Source organism: Schistocerca nitens, chromosome 1 (assembly GCF_023898315.1).
Source record: "Schistocerca nitens isolate TAMUIC-IGC-003100 chromosome 1, iqSchNite1.1, whole genome shotgun sequence".
Classification (NCBI taxonomy): Eukaryota; Metazoa; Arthropoda; class Insecta; order Orthoptera; family Acrididae; genus Schistocerca; species Schistocerca nitens.
The window spans coordinates 160,389,229-160,405,992 of record NC_064614.1 but is presented as its reverse complement, the minus strand read 5'-3'; the positions used below and the strand labels follow the sequence as shown (position 1 = coordinate 160,405,992).

Here is a 16,764-nt window from a genome sequence, read left to right as displayed (position 1 = left end):
GCCCAACTTTCCCCTACACTTGTTTTGTATTGCTCTTCTGAGGTTGTGCAGAGTTTGGCAATACCTTTGAGAGTTTATTGTAGTGCCTCTTTCCAGGAAATCCACAAAAATCACACCTTTTCTGTCCCAAAAGACAGTCGCCACATGGTTGAAGGCGCAGGCGGCCGAATTTTACGACGAAGGAATTTCCAAGCTCGTCCATCGTTACGATAAGTGCCTTACTTTAAATGGCAACTATGAAGAAAAGTAGTATTTAAGTGTGGCTTTCATCTGTATATAATAAAAAAAATTTCCAATACTTTATTTATTTTTAATTCCAAAACGTAATGTACTTTGTGGATAGCCCTCGTATCTCCAAAATTCAGATGGACTTCTGTCCCAGCATTCCTCCTGATACATCACCTGGGAAAGTCGCTGTTCAGATAATTTCTTGCAGCGAGTAATCACTGTCATTTTAAGTGTGTTGTATGACAACTGGAGCAGCAGATGTATGATCATATCACACACTATCACTGTTGCCCTCTGATTCAGGTTGCTAACTGTGAGAGTGAATTTTTCATGGTCTTCAGTTATGCATTGCTGCTCGAAGATATTCTCTATTATCACAAACCGCACATCTGGTTGCAAGGCAGAATGGAGGCACTCTTGACTGCAACCATGGCACATCTTTAGTGAAAGTGCTGCACAGAATTAAGTTGCGAGAGCTTTCCTTATTTTTCCCGAGGTCACGAATTATGCACGAATTATGTAGGCAACAAATTAAACCCACATACAGCTTTGCACAAAATACTTTATTTCTCCAACTTTTAAAAGAAAAACTAATTGAACTAACAGTCAAAGAGTAAAAACTTATATCGAACATCCGCTGCACTTGCATGGAGTAAATGAAGCATGCATCACTGGCTACTCCTGTGTTCCCACAACACTACTAAGTGCACACATCTATTGGTATGCACAGGACAGGCAGTACATGGTGTGCACAGCAATAAACTTAAAATACTATCATGGAGATGAAAGACAGTTACATTTTTGTGTTCCAAACATGAATAGAAAAAGTTTATGATACACGCTAATACTTAATACCCTGTCAAAATTTATGTATCATCACAGATTATCAACATAGGTGCATAGCCTGACAGAAGGAAATAATTGTCATTTAAAAAACTCCTACATGTGATAGTGCCACAGATTTAAATTCCAGATGATATTGTACCTCATAGTAGTACTGTGACTGTTTTCATTAAAGAAACATGTGCTGTACAGTGAGCACCTGAATTTAACAACAAAATTTTGGAGTTTGTTCAGGTATACTTTCTGAGTATAGTTGTATAAAAGACCTGTGCTCTCTGGTGGCTCATTACTAAGTAACAATACAATTAATGAACAATGGAAAATCCAGGATGGAATAATGGCAATATTATGAAAAGGATACACTGCTACTCACCTTACAGCAGAGATATTGCGTCACAGATAGGCACAACAAAAAGACTGTCAAACACATATGCCTCTGGCCAAAAAGGCCTTATGCTGAGTAAGACAACACACACGCACACACACACACACACACACACACAGAGAGAGAGAAGTCATACACACATGACCACTGTCTCAGTCACCAACGTCAGAGGTCATGCGTATATGTGTGTGTGTGTGTGTTTTTTTTTGCGTGTGTGCACACGCGTTTGTTTAATTTGGAAGAAGACTTTTTTGGCCGAAAGCTTACTTGTTTGAAAGTCTTTTTGTTGTGTCTATTTACGAATTAACAATACAATTATGATTTATTTGGTTTGATAGCCCAATTATCTTATTTCTAGAAAAATACCTCCAGAACACCAAAACATCCCAACATAGTGTTATTGTGCCTTTCTTCCATAGCATACTTTCAACCAATATACTAAGTGCATTTCAGTTCACTCTTCATCAGTAAACCTATCCATAATGACACACATCACTGTTAACACAAAGCTAACACTTACTACAAAAACAAGCCCAAGACGGGACTAAACACTTTTGAATGCAAGACTGAGGGCAAAGAATAAAGTGGGCATTACTGTTATCAACAGCTAGTGCCATAAGACTGAATGGAACAACTACCAAACAACCCAGCATATGATATTGACATCTGCACATCAGATACAAAAATAAATGGGTAAGGAATCAAACAAAATGCAATTACTCTGTAATGACTGACCAGACACAACAGATTGCTTGTACCACAATATGAGGGGCATTTGAGAAGTCCATGCAAAGCCCGAGAGATGGCACCACCGGCGCATATCGAGGTCAATTTTAGTTAGTAGCATCTTTGGAAAGAACATACACCAAGTTTCAGCCATATTGGTCTATTTCTTTGTATTTGGCATTCATCTGAATCAAGGAACTCGAGTTATTGTCAAAAAATGAACAAAAAAGAATTTCGTGTGGTGATTAAACATTACTTTATGAAAGGCAAAACATCTCAGGAGACTAAAGAGAAGCTTGATAAACAATACGGTGACTCTGCACCTTCGATTAGAACAGTTTATAAATGGTTTCAAAATTTTCGGAGTGGCCAATGGGCACAAGTGATGCTGAACATTCTGGACACCTTGTGGAAGTTACAACTCCAGAAAACATTGATAAAATCCATGATATGGTGATGCATGACAGAAGAGTTAAGGTGTGTGAGATTCCTAGTGCTGTGGGCATCTCGAATGAATGGGTACATAATATTTTGCATAAACATTTGGACATGAGAAAGCTATCCACAAGATGGGTTCCGTGATTACTCGCGCTTGACAAAAATCAGAATCGTTGAAGTGTTGCAAGGATGGTTTGCAGCTGTTCAGGAAGAATCTGCACAACTTCAAGCATCGTTTCGTCACTGTGAATGAAACATGGATACATTACTATACTCCTGAGACCACAGAACGATCAAAACAATGGGTTACCAAGGGAGAATCTGCACCAAAAAAGGCAAAGACCATTCCTTTGGCCGGAAAGGTTATGGCGACTGTCTTTTGGGATTCGCAAGGTATAATCCTCATCGACCATCTGGAAAAGGGTAAAACTATTACAGGTGCATATTATTCATCATTATTGGACTGTTTGAAAACCGAGCTGCAAGAAAAACACCAGCGATTGGACCGCAACAAAGTCCTCTTCCATCACGACAATGCACCAGCACACACCTCAGCAGTTGTGGTCGCAAAATTAACGGAAATAGGATTCCAACTCGCTTAACATCCCCCCTACTCTCCAGACTTGCCTCTTGGACTACTATTTGTTCCCCAATTTGAAGAAATGGCTGGCAGGACAAGATTTTATTCAAACGAGGATGTGATTGCAGCAACTAATTGCTATTTTGCAGACTCGGACAAGTCCTATTATTCCGAAGGGATAAACAAATTAGAACAGCGTTGGATGAAGTGTATAAGTCTAAAAGGAGACTATATTAAAAAATAAAAAAGGTTTACCCCAAACACGTAAGTAGTTTTTATTTTTGCACAGACTTTTCAAACGTCCCTCGTACATTAAAAAAAAAAATAATAATAAATAAATAAATGAAAAACCTCTAAAATTTTGTCACTGGCATTTTGGTTCATCTGTATGAGATTGATTTTGTTGCCATTCCTTCCTCTTTGCAGAAACCCCACAGCGTTTACAACTAACTATAACCAAGCTGGATGGAATGGCCAGTTCTGTAGGGCTAAAAATAAATAGTGATAAAACAAAAACAATGTGCAGAAAAAGTTGAAATGTGTCTACTCAAACTGTAACGCAACAGAAGATACTAAAAGATGTTGACCAATTTCCATGTCTTGGCAGCCTTATCTATAATAGCAGGGATGGAAATGCAGACACCAGCAGAACTGGGTAAGCTTCTGCAGTCTTCCAACGAATGTGCTCCATGTGGCAATTTGATTCTGTAAATATGTCCACAAAGCTTTGGCTGTACTCCTCTACCATACTAGCAATGGCCACATAGACATGTGAGACCTGGAAAATGTCACAAAGATCAGCACACATGCTCAATGTTTTTCCTCAGTGATGCTTGAGGTGAATTTTGAAGATCACCTATTGTGACCACATTTCAAATGATGAAGCACTGAGAAGAAGAAGTCTATGCAGCCTGCACAAAATTGTTGTTGAAAGAAGACTGAAGCTTGTGAGGGATGTTATAAGATGAAAGATGGAAGAACCCAAAAATCAGCACTGTTGAGGAAACCAACAGATGGATAAATAAGTACAAGAAGACATTATAACTGCTGGAAATGAACATTCACAAAGGGTCTTCAGTGCGTAGACATAATCTGGCAGGAAGCTGTAAACATGGCAGGTGATAGAGTTCACTGGATGCAACTTGTTACCTGATATGCTACCTAGTATTGGAGGAACTAAGTCTAAGTCTCAGTCCTTTTCCTTGTTTCAGTTACATTCAAGTAACTGGCGATGATACAACTCAGTAAGTTAAGAACTTATGGCGAATAATACCACAGAGAACTCCGTCAGTGAAACATGTGATAAGTATAAATGGAAAACAGTTTCCTATAATAAGGACAACCGTAAAAGTGCAACGAACAAAGAAGCTGACAAAAACGATTTTCTGTTAATTGGTGATTCTATAGTAAAAAATGTTATTGTGCCGGACTGCAAGATCGATGTTCGACCTGGAATTCGATCGCATCAACTCAACAAACATTTTAAGAATGTATTGTATACGAAAAGAAACACAGGCGAAACTGGTAACAAAACTTTAAGTACTGACGATTACAGAGGTGTCTTAATCCACGTGGGCACAAACTCCATCAGCAGAAACAGTGAGGAAGAAATTGTGAATGAAACACGGAATCTGATTAGATCATCAAAAACTGTATACCCAACATCTAGGCTGGTAATTAGTGGAATTATTCACCGAAGATTGGTAAGTGATACTTACATCAACAGGATAAATACCAGCATTAGGGAACAGTGCAACAGACTCGGTGCAGTATTCATTGACCCAAACAAGTTCTTAAACTATCAGTGTCTGGGCAAAGATGGCCTGCATTTAAATAGATTAGGCTCTGCGAGCCTTAGTAAAATGTTCATAGACGTGTGTCCAATCCAAAGAAGCAAGGGAAACTAATTCATTCTGAAAGGGGTGACAAAGAAAAAACTGAAACTGAAAATAAAAAGTTTAGGTACCAAACAAAGGATGCACATGAAATAACCGAAAGCAAAAATGATCTGTTGATGCATTGGAATATAAATGTCTTAGGGGCAAACTACCAAATTGTAAATACTCAAAAATCGACAAACTAAAAATTCTGTTTTCAGACTCGGTAAATATCAAAATAATCTGCCTAAACGAACACTGGTTAACACTAGATAGTATAAAAGTATTAAATAGTATTAATAATTTTTGTAGAATAAGTAAATCTCGTGGAGGCTCCTGCATTCTTGTCAATTCTTCTATAAGTCATACAGTAAGAGATAGTTTTAATTATTTAAATGAAGAGAGCGTGTTTAAAAGTTGCTCTGTAGAACTAAGTGATCTGAACACACTGGTTATAGCAATCTACAGAATTCCTGGAGGTGCGGTAACAAAACTGTTTTTAGCCAAATTTGAATGCCTCCTAGAAAAACTCCAGAAAGAAAGTAAGAAAAAAGTTGTTATAGCAGCAGACTTCAACTTACATGTCTTATCTGAAAGCAATGATTCCACAAAATTTCATGACTTAATTCAGAAATCTGGTTTCAAGCTAAATTTTTCTGAAGGCACTAGGGAAAACAGCAGATCAGTGACCTGCAATGATAATATTATTACTAACTACAAATTTGACAGTGGAAATAAGCTGAAATACTGCTTAGACTTGGGTATTTCAGATCACTCAGCTCTGTTTATTGAGCTCCGAAAAGCAAATAACCTACAGCCTCCAGAAGTGTATATAAAAAGGGATCTCAGTAAAAATAAAATGGATTTATTCTGCAGTAAATTAAGTGTAATAAGCTGGCCAGTAGACCACAATAGTTCAAGCTCGATAAACTATGACAAATTCTTAAATTGTTTCTTAGAGGTATTTAATGAATCATTTCCTCATAGATATAAGCAAAAGAAAGTAAATGGTAAACTCAAATGGATTACAACAGGAATAAAAGTTTCTAGTGACAGAAAGAGAGAGCTCCACAATGCGTTAAAATCAAACAGAAATCCAGATTTTGTTACTTATGTCAAACAGTATAAAGCTGTTTTTACAAAAGTTGTAGTGGCAGCTAAAAAAATGGCAAATAATAAATTCATATGAGAACACAGAAATAAGACAAAAGCAGTGTGGTCATTTGTTCAGTCTGAATTAGGGGTCAAAGTAAAAATTCATGAGATTTTGAAAATTAGACATGAAAATGAAATTATAGTAAACCCTGTTCAGATGTCAAGTTGTTTCAATGAATTCTTCCTCAATGTAGTAAGAGCAGATGTGGATATGACATTCTATCAGGGCATCACAAATTTGGAAAATAGCCAGAACACATCTTTTAAGGGGGTTAGGATATCAAACGGGTCGACTTGGAGCAGGAGAGGCACCACAGGACATTTTAATTTCCACTGTGTATACTTTCACAAATAAATTCTTACAACTATGTCAGCATGACCAGGGAGGATTCAAGATTCACATTCATAGCAATGAAAGTTCAAAAACATAACCAAATTAATTTTTTTTACATGTGAAATTTCATAATTTTTCACTTACTATTGGCTTCATTTGTTGCTATAGGTACACTTTTCTTCATAAGTAAGAGAGATTCTTACATGAATTTTGCACTGCTTGTTAATGCAAAACTAGAATTTTCCAAATCTATTAAAATCTGTGGTAAAAGATGAGATAAATAATTATAAAATTTGAATTTCTTCTAAACATGAAAACAGCTCATTCATATTTCCATAAATTAAATAAATTCTAGAGTTTCATGCACCTGTAAGTATGGTTTGTATGCTGTGCAAAATTCATCGAAGAATCTCTCTTACTTATGAAGAAAAGTGTACCTAAAGCAACAAATGCAGCCAATAGCAAGTGAAACAATTATGAAATTTCGCTTGTAAAAAAAATTTATTTGGTTATGTTTTTGAACTTTCATTGCTATGAATGTGAATCTTGAATCCTTCCTGGTCATGCTGACATAGTTCTAAGAATTTATTTGTGAAAGTATACACAGTGGAAATTAAAATGTCCTGTGGTGCCTCTCCTGCTCCAAGTCGATCCGTTTGATGTCTTGCCCCCCTTAAACAATTTGAAAAAATCACCCAAAGGGATGTGAAAAAGGAAATATTGTCTCTAAAAAATAAAACCTCACATGGGTGGGGTCAAATAATATCATCTGTAATCAAGTGTGTGTACGATATTATTTCTCAACCACTGTCAATTATTATAAATCAGTCTTTTGAACAGGGATGCTTTCCAAATGTATTGAAATATGCTGAGATCAAACCTCTATTCAAGAAAGGATCGACTGAAGATATGCGGAATTACCGCCCTATCTCTCTCTTGCTGGTCTTCTCTAAAGTGTTTGAAAAGATTGCAGCAAAACACATTAATAAATTTCTTACTGTAAATGATATAATTTTTAAAAACCAGTTCGGATTCCAACAGGGTAAAAGCACTGTGAATGCTATAAATGAGTTTATCCACAAAATATGCTCCACGTTAGATAAAGGTAGAAAGGTCACAGGAATATTCTGTGATCTAACTAAAGCTTTCGATTCAGTGATCTATGCATTACTATTCCACAAATTACAGATGTATGGTATCAGGGACACTGCTTTATTTAGCTCTTACCTGTCAGGTAGGAAACAGAGAGTAATTTTAACTTCAAATGCAACCAATTATTCCTCAGGCAGGAAAACAGTTCTCCTAGGAGTCCCACAAGTTTCGATATTGGGTCCCTATCTATTTCTTTTTTATGTAAATGACCTACCACTTGCTATTGACGTTCATTCAGTATTATTTGCTGATGATACATCAGTTCTAATTGAAAATGAGGTATCTGAAAATATTCCAGAAAAAGCCAAAAATACTTTAGAAAAACTCGAATCTTGGTTCTATCAAAATGGACTAAAACTAAATGTAACTAAAACCAAAATGATGCAATTTGAAGCTAAATCAGTAGAAAGAACAGAAATAAAGATAACTTGCAATGATCAGGATATCACAGAAGCAAACCACGTGAAGTTCTTAGGCCTAAATCTTGACAAAAATTTACATTGGAAGGTACACATAGATTACTTAGCAAATGAATTGAACAACTTAGTATTTTGTCAGGTGCCACAAACACGGATACCAGAAAGATAGTTTATCACTGCTACTTTGAGTCAGTTATTCATTATGGCATAATCTTCTGGGGAAATACAGCAAACGTCACTAGGCTCCTAGTATTACAAAAGAAAGTAATTAGAAACATATTTGTTAAAAAATTTAAAAATACTATATATCCCCTCACTTTACATATATGAGATAGTGGTGTTCCTATATAAAAATCAACATACACTAGACACTTTCCGTTTTGACCACAACTACAGCACTCGCCACAGAGATAACTTCAAACTTCCAACACATGGTTTAAAACCTTATGCCCAAACGCCAGAGTATAGGGGGTTAAAAATTTTCAATAAAATAAAAGGCAGTAATATATTTAAGATGGAGCTTGGTTCACTGAAAAGACTGCTCTTTACTCTTCTGGTGGAAAAGTGTTATTATTCTGTCGATGAATTCATTGAGGACAGCTTCACAGTCTGAACACAGGGATTGTATTACATGTATTATTTTATGTACATGTGTAGCTGTAACTTAGAAATGTAAAATATAATGTAATCTTTTGTATTTCTCTTTAAAAAGTGAAAAAGGTTTTTTTGTAAACCTTGACATGTCTCCTGTACATCAAATCAAATGATTTCAAAACTGTACATGCTGTTGTTGTTGTGGTCTTCAGTCCTGAGACTGGTTTGATGCAGCTCTCCATGCTGCTCTATCCTGTGCAAGCTTCTTCATCACCCAGTACCTACTGCAACCTACATCCTTCTGAATCAGTTTAGTGTATTCATCTCCCTGTACGATTTTTACCCTCCACACTGCCCTCCAATACTAAATTGGTGATCCCTCGATGTCTCAGAACATGTCCTACCAACCGATCCCTTCTTCTAGTCAAGTTGTGCCACAAGCTCCTCTTCTCCCCAATTCTATTCAATACCTCATCATTAGTTATGTGATCAACCCATCTAATCTTCAGCATTCTTCTGTAGCACCACATTTCGAAAGCTTCTATTCTCTTCTTGTCTAAGCTATTTATCATCCACGTTTCACTTCCATACATGGCTACACTCCATACAAATACTTTCAGAAACGACTTCCTGACACTTAAATCTATACTCGATGTTAACAAATTTCTCTTCTTCAGAAACGATTTCTTTGCCATTGCCAGTCTACATTTTATATCCTCTCTACTTCGACCATCATCAGTTATCATGCTCCCCAAATAGCAAAACTCCTTTACTACTTTAAGTGTCTCATTTCCTAATCTAATTCCCTCAGCATCACCCGACTTAATTCGACTACATTCCATTATCCTCATTTTGCTTTTGTTGATGTTCATCTTATACCCTCCTTTCAAGACACTGTCCATTCCGTTCAACTGCTCTTCAAAAGTCCTTTGCTGTCTCTGACAGAATTACAATGTCATCGGCGAACCTCAAAGTTTTTATTTCTTCTCCATGGATTTTAATACCTACTCTGAACTTTCCTTTTGTTTCCTTTATTGCTTGCTCAATATACAGATTGAATAACATTGGGGATACGCTACAACCCTGTCTCACTCCCTTCCCAACCACTGCTTCTCTTTCATACCCCTCGACTCTTGCCATCTGCTTTCTGTACAAATTGTAAATAGCCTTTCGCACTCTGTATTTTACCCCTGCCACCTTCAGAATTTGAAAGAGAGTATTCCAATCAACATTGTCAAAAGCTTTCTCTAAGTCTACAAATGCTAGAAACGTAGGTTTGCCTTTCCTAAATCTTTCTTCTAAGATAAGTCGTAGGGTCAGTATTGCCTCACGTGTGCCAACATTTCTACGGAATCCAAACTGATCTTCCCCGAGGTCGGCTTCTATCAGTTGTTCCATTTGTCTGTAAAGAATTCGCGTTAGTATTTTGCAGCTGTGACTTATTAAACTGATAGTTCGGTAATTTTCACATCTGCCAACACCTGCTTTCTTTGGGATTGTGATTGAAGTCTGAGGGTATTTCCCCTGTCTCATACATCTTGCTCACCAGATGGTAGAGTTTTGTCAGGACTGGCTCTCCCAAGGGTGTCAGTAGTTCTAATGGAATGTTGTCTACTCCCAGGGCCTTGTTTCGACTCAGGTCTTTCAGTGTTCTGTCAAACTCTTCACGCAATATCATATCTCCCATTTCATCTTCATCTACATCCTCTTCCATTTCCATAATATTGTCCTCAAGTACATCGCCCTTGTATAGACCCTCTATATACTCCTTCCACATTTCTGCTTTCCCTTCTTTGCTTAGAACTGGGTTTCCATCTGAGCTCTTGATATTCATGCAAGTGGTTCTCCTTTCTCCAAAGGTCTCTTTAATTTTCCTGTAGGCAGTATCTATCTTACCCCTAGTGAGATAAGCCTGAACATCCTTACATTTGTCCTCTAGCCATCCCTGCTTAGCCATTTTGCACTTCCTGTCGATATCATTTTTGAGACGTTTGTATTCCTTTTTGCCTGCTTCATTTACTGCATTTTTATATTTTCTCCTTTCATCAATTGAATTCAATATTTCTTCTATTACCCAAGGGTTTCTACTAGCCCTCGTCTTTTTACCTATTTGATCCTCTGCTGCCTTCACTATTTCATCCCTCAAAGCTACCCATTCTTCTTCTACTGTATTTCTTTCCCCCATTCCTGTCAATTGTTCCCTTATGCTCTCCCTGAAACTCTCTACAATCTCTGGTTCTTTCAGTTTATCCAGGTCCCATCTCCTTAAATTCCCACCTTTTTGCAGTTTCTTCAGTTTTAATCTACAGTTCATAACCAATAGATTGTGGTCAGAGTCCACATCTGCCCCTGGAAATGTCTTACAATTTAAAACCTGGTTCCTAAATCTCTGTCTTACCATTATATAATCTATCTGAAACCTTTTAGTATCTCCAGGGTTCTTCCATGTATACAGCCTTCTTTTATGATTCTTAAACCAAGTATTAGCTATGATTAAGTTATGCTCTGCGCAAAATTCTACCAGGCGGCTTCCTCTTTCATTTCTTAGCCCCAATCCATATTCACCTACTATGTTTCCTTCTCTCCCTTTTCCTACTGATGAATTCCAGTCACCCATGACTATTAAATTTTCGTCTCCCTTCACTACCTGAATAATTTCTTTTATCTCATCATACATTTCCTCAATTTCTTCGTCATCTGCAGAGCTAGTTGGCATCTAAACTTGTACTACTGTAGTACGTGTGGGCTTCGTGTCTATCTTGGCCACAAAAATGCGTTCACTAAGCTGTTTGTAGTAGCTTACCTGTACACCTATTTTTTTATTCATTATTAAACCCACTCCTGCATTACCCCTATTTGATTTTGTATTTATAACCCTGTATTCACCTGACCAGAAGTCTTGTTCCTCCTGCGACCGAACTTCACTAATTCCCACTGTATCTAACTTTAACCTATCCATTTCCCTTTTCAAATTTTCTAACCTACCTGCCCGATTAAGGGATCTGACATTCCATGCTCCGATCCGTAGAACGCCAGTTTTCTTTCTCCTGATAACAACGTCCTCTTGAATAGTCCCCGCCCGGAGATCCGAATGGGGGACTATTTTACCTCCGGAATATTTTACCCAAGAGGACGCCATCATCATTTAATCATACAGTAAACCTGCATGCCCTCGGGAAAAATTACGGCTGTAGTTTCCCCTTGCTTTCAGCCGTTCGCAGTACCAGAACAGCAAGGCCATTATGGTTAATGTTACAAGGCCAAATCAGTCAGTCATCCAGTCTGTTGCCCCTGCAACTACTGAAAAGGCTGCTGCCCCTCTTCAGGAACCACATGTTTGTCTGGCCTCTCAACAGATACCCCTCCGTTGTGGTTGCACCTACGGTACGGCTATCTGTATCGTTGAGGCACGCAAGCCTCCCCACCAACAGCAAGGTCCATGGTTCATGGGGGGAAACTGTACATAAATGAGATGAATAAATCACATATCACTTCTGGGTATTTTCATTCAATACTGTCATATGGAATAATATTCTAGAGTAGCTCAACTTTAAAAAGCTTTCACTGCTCAAAAATATTCTGTAAGAAAAATATGTGGTGCTCATCCATAATTCATCTTGTAGAAATCTGTTTAAGGAGTTACTTAATTAGATAGATAAAAAATCTACTCACCAAGTGGTGGCAGAACACACGGCTCCGAAAGCTTGCCAATTACAACCGTCTTTTATGTGTGTGCTCCGCTGCTGCTTGGTGAGTAGATTTTTTATCTGTCTAATTAAATAATTTTGTCAATAATTGATCATTTAATTGTTATGTTTAAAGAGTTAGGCATTTTGACCACTGCTTCACAGCATATCTATTCCCTCATGAAGTTAGTTGTTAATAACCCATTAAATTTCACTATATCCACTGCATTTGGTGAACTGCAACTGTTATTTAAGCTAGAAGTTTATTCGGATATAATGTGCGACCTGTCACTTTTTAAAATTTTTGATGTCATTTATTTTCTGTACCATTAACTAGTTTTCAAACCACTGCATGCTTATCATCAGATGGATAGTTTTACAAGAACATTATTTGGATCATATGCAGGTAGACACTGTGGCCATGGAGGTGGTGGGCATATCGGAAATTTAGTTACTGTAATGAAAAGTTTATAAAACAGGAGTTGTGATAATGGAAAAGTGGTAAAGAAAAGTGCATGAAACGAAAGAGTTTTTAGCAGTTTGCCTACTTTGTTTCTTCATTTGTTGCCCTTAGTGTCGACATACTGGCTGAAAAATGGGTTGTAGAAGTACAACACAAACTACTTTAAATAATGAAGCTGACAAATGCACAGTTGCATTTCACTGTCTTTTACTTTCACTGTTCACAACCCCCCAATTTTATGGCCAGTGCACTGTTGTTTAACTTTCGATAAGCCTCATTAATAGTTTCCAGGCAAACCTCCACGTACTGCTACAATAGTTTACTATTGAACATCTACGAGCAGTAAAAACCTAACCACAAGGCTCACAGTTCTTGAAGAACAGAAAGGTATGTATGGAGCAGACACTGTCATTTTAACACATGGTCTAATTGTGTAACACTTATCTCACAGTTAAGTCGAAGCATTGTTGTTGTTCTAACCAACACAGGTTTCTCATCAGAAGCTCGGCTGTGGACTGACTGTCTCGTGACCAAAAACCAGGCACTTACATATCCTCACAATAAAAGGTGCTGAAACTACACATTGTTTGAAGTTAAATTTACAGAAATTACAATTAAAACTTAACTCATTAAATTAACTGAATACACCGGAAACTTCTGTCTTTTTAACCGTTTCTTCTACTGTAAGGTTTAGGCCAAATTATTTGTTTAAATGATGAAATTAACATACATAGTTATGCAAACAATACTTTTGACAAAACTGTTAATTACTTTGGAATTAATTAAGGGCTGGCTTTGCAAACATGTTTTCGAATAGAGCCAAATAGATCCTTTAAGATTGTTAGTATTTCATCTTCCAGGTGTTTATAATTAGTACAGAACTTATATTTGTTAAAAAGTCAACAATAGAATTCAATTTATGAAACAATTACTGATTTTACCCTATATTGAAAGATACTAATTATGAACTGTCAAAATAAATTAGAAAATGAATTACATACCTAAAACTAAGCACAAAATTAGATCTGGTGCTAAATTCTTTAAAACTGAGGGCCAACCTTTCTCTTTTATGAAAATGTAGATTATATTCACATATGTTAATGGTAATTAGTTAAGAACAAAATGAATTTTGAGGAGGCAGATGGCAAAACAAGAGGGGAAGTAAAAATAATGCAGCTTGCTGCGTCACAAGTTGTTATAACAACTCCTTCATTTCATAAACTTTTCATTATCACAACTCTTTCATTTCATAAACTTTTCATTACCAATAACTAAATTTCTGTTATTTCTGCCAGCACCATGACCTGCACGTAGTCCAGGTAATGTTCCTGTTATAACTTTACCTGATGATGAGCCTGCAAATGTTTGAAAACTAGCTAATGGTACAGAAAATAAATCCTATCAAAAATTAAAAAATTAAAAATACCCTAATACACCATCAATAACTACCTACTGTAAAAAAGAACGGTAATGTACATAATTACAATACCAGAAGAAAAACTGACATTAATTATTCCAATTGCACGAGTGTGTGTGTGTGTGTGTGTGTGTGTATTGCTGATGAAGGCCAATGGCCGAAACCTTTAATTGTGAGAGTCTTTTTGTTGTGCCTATCTGCGACTCAGCATCTACAATATATGGTGAGTAGCAACTTTGCTTCTCATAATATTGTTAAATTCCATGCAGGATTTTCCATTGTTTGATTAACACTGACTTAACCTTGTAGGAGAGAACTTGAGATTGTCAATGACAAAAACTTTTTCGAATTCATTCTCGTGTCTACCTCATTCCTGTCTGACAGTAATTACTATGAACAAACCAACATAGTGGCAATGGGTTGCCCACTATTACCAATCATAGCCAATATGTTTTGAAGAAAAAGCCCTTAACTCAGCACTCCATGAACCATCCTGATTCTTCAGAAAGGGGGATGATACGTTCATCATCTTGACACGAATACAACAGCACCTACAAGACTTTTTGAATCATGTGAATTCACTGAGCCAAAATATCATATTCATGATGGAGACTGAAGAAAACAATCAACTTATGTTCCTGGATGTGTCAGTCAAGCAAAGACCAGATGCACGCGAAGATACAGTGTGTGCAGAAAATTAACACAAACAAATTTATACTTCTATGCCACCAGCTGCCATGCTGCCTTATGAGAAGGCATCCGCAGTACACTAGTCAAAAAGCTCATGGAATTTCTGAGCAAGACAGTTTTGCTGCAGAAATGCAGTGCAACTGTGCAGTTTCTGGAAGAATGGTTACAGCCAACACCAGCTCCAGGAGGAAGAGAAACCTGCTGTGACAATGTCTGTTTATCCCAGGTGTGAGTGACACATCAGTAAAAATTGAGAGGATCCAGAAATATAATTTGAAGTGTGTATTTCGTTCACCATTTGTTGAGGTCTGTTAAGGTCAACTTATAACTCCGAAAATTAGGAGTCTGCCACATCCCATGCCTATGCAACAAAAAGTATACATGCCAGACATTCTGGACCATGGAGAAAAGATGCATAGATTACAGACACCAGATAGAAAAAGATCAACCAAGTCACTTATCTGTCACACAGTGCTGTATCAAAAAATGTGTGAATATGATTGTTCTAAGTTTTTAAAACAGGCAAACAGATTCTGAGACTGCACTTACAGAGATCTGATAACACAATAACTAATACATAAAGACAGGGTTCCCAACTAAGCATGGCCTGGGAGCCAGCCTTCAGCATGCTCAAAGCACAATGGCAGTCCGTGGGAAGACCCATTCTTGCCATGCCAACTGAAGAGCTGAGATCACACCACATAGAAGAGCTTACACTCCAACAGTAATGTGAGCTCTGTGGCATCAGCACCTAGACTAAGGGCTGCAGCTTGGGTCCCACTAGGGCCCTATCCCCACCACATCGGCAGTGGACCTGCACCCAGGTACCAAGGCCTCACGATTAACAGAAGGAGGGACAGGAGGGGGTATGTAAGATGGTGCCCAACAGGACTATCTGAAGACACCGACAAGTGAGTTTACCAAAATGTAACAGCATTTGGATGATGCCACCTGGCTGAATTTCAAAATAATCGCACAACAAGGAAGATCAAAATCACACATCAAGGGAAAAAAATGTTCATCACACAGACATGTGAATAAGAATAAAAATGTGATGACTTTTCTAAAGCCTCTTGTAGACAATGTAGACAACTCTTTAAACATCTGGGCATGCGGACAAGAGCCTCATGTTACTTCTACTCCCTTATGAAGGCTGTTGTCAACAATCAACCACACTTCAAAAACAACAATAACATTCATGAATATGACACTAGAAGGGGAAATGACTTACCCTACACATCATTCGGCCTTTGTGTGGCAAGAGAGGCATTCATCCATAAAAGTAGTGTGTGTGTGTGTGTGTGTGTGTGTTGTAGAGAGAGAGAGACTGAATTAGTTAAGTATAAATCACTGAAGAAAACTAGCTTAAGACAATAATGTTGCCACATTTCTCACTGAGAAGGTGTAATACAATTATAAAATTGACTCATTTCACATCATACCAAGAAGTCACGTTTATGATCCATGGAACACGCAGTTAACAAAACTAAACTAAACTAATGACCTGAAAAAAATATGTTTTCGTTAATGTGTAACACTTACAGTAAAACAGGTTTCCCCGTCAACTTTTCATGGGAAAGGAGACCTTCAAATGCTAATTTACATTCTTCAAGTCTTGCGATATCACTTGCATCAACAACAAATATCACACCATGAGCCTGTAAATGTAAACAACTGTTTAATTGAAATATACACATTTACAGAATATAAAAAGTTGTGAAAATGTTAAATATGTAATTTCACCAAAGGATTAACACATCTTCATGAAAGTTCATTT

At 37.3% G+C, this 16,764-nt stretch overlaps 1 protein-coding gene across 2 annotated transcripts in view; it reads right to left on the bottom strand.

Moving 5' to 3' along the window:
- LOC126244136 (ADP-ribosylation factor-like protein 13B) overlaps positions 1 to 16,764 on the bottom strand; it is a 225,396-nt gene that overhangs the window by 109,466 nt on the left and 99,166 nt on the right. For both annotated transcript variants that reach the window (XM_049948212.1, XM_049948213.1), the window contains exon 4: positions 16,530 to 16,645. In XM_049948212.1, the coding sequence (XP_049804169.1) occupies positions 16,530 to 16,645 (116 nt within the window). The remainder of the gene's footprint in view (positions 1 to 16,529; positions 16,646 to 16,764) is intronic.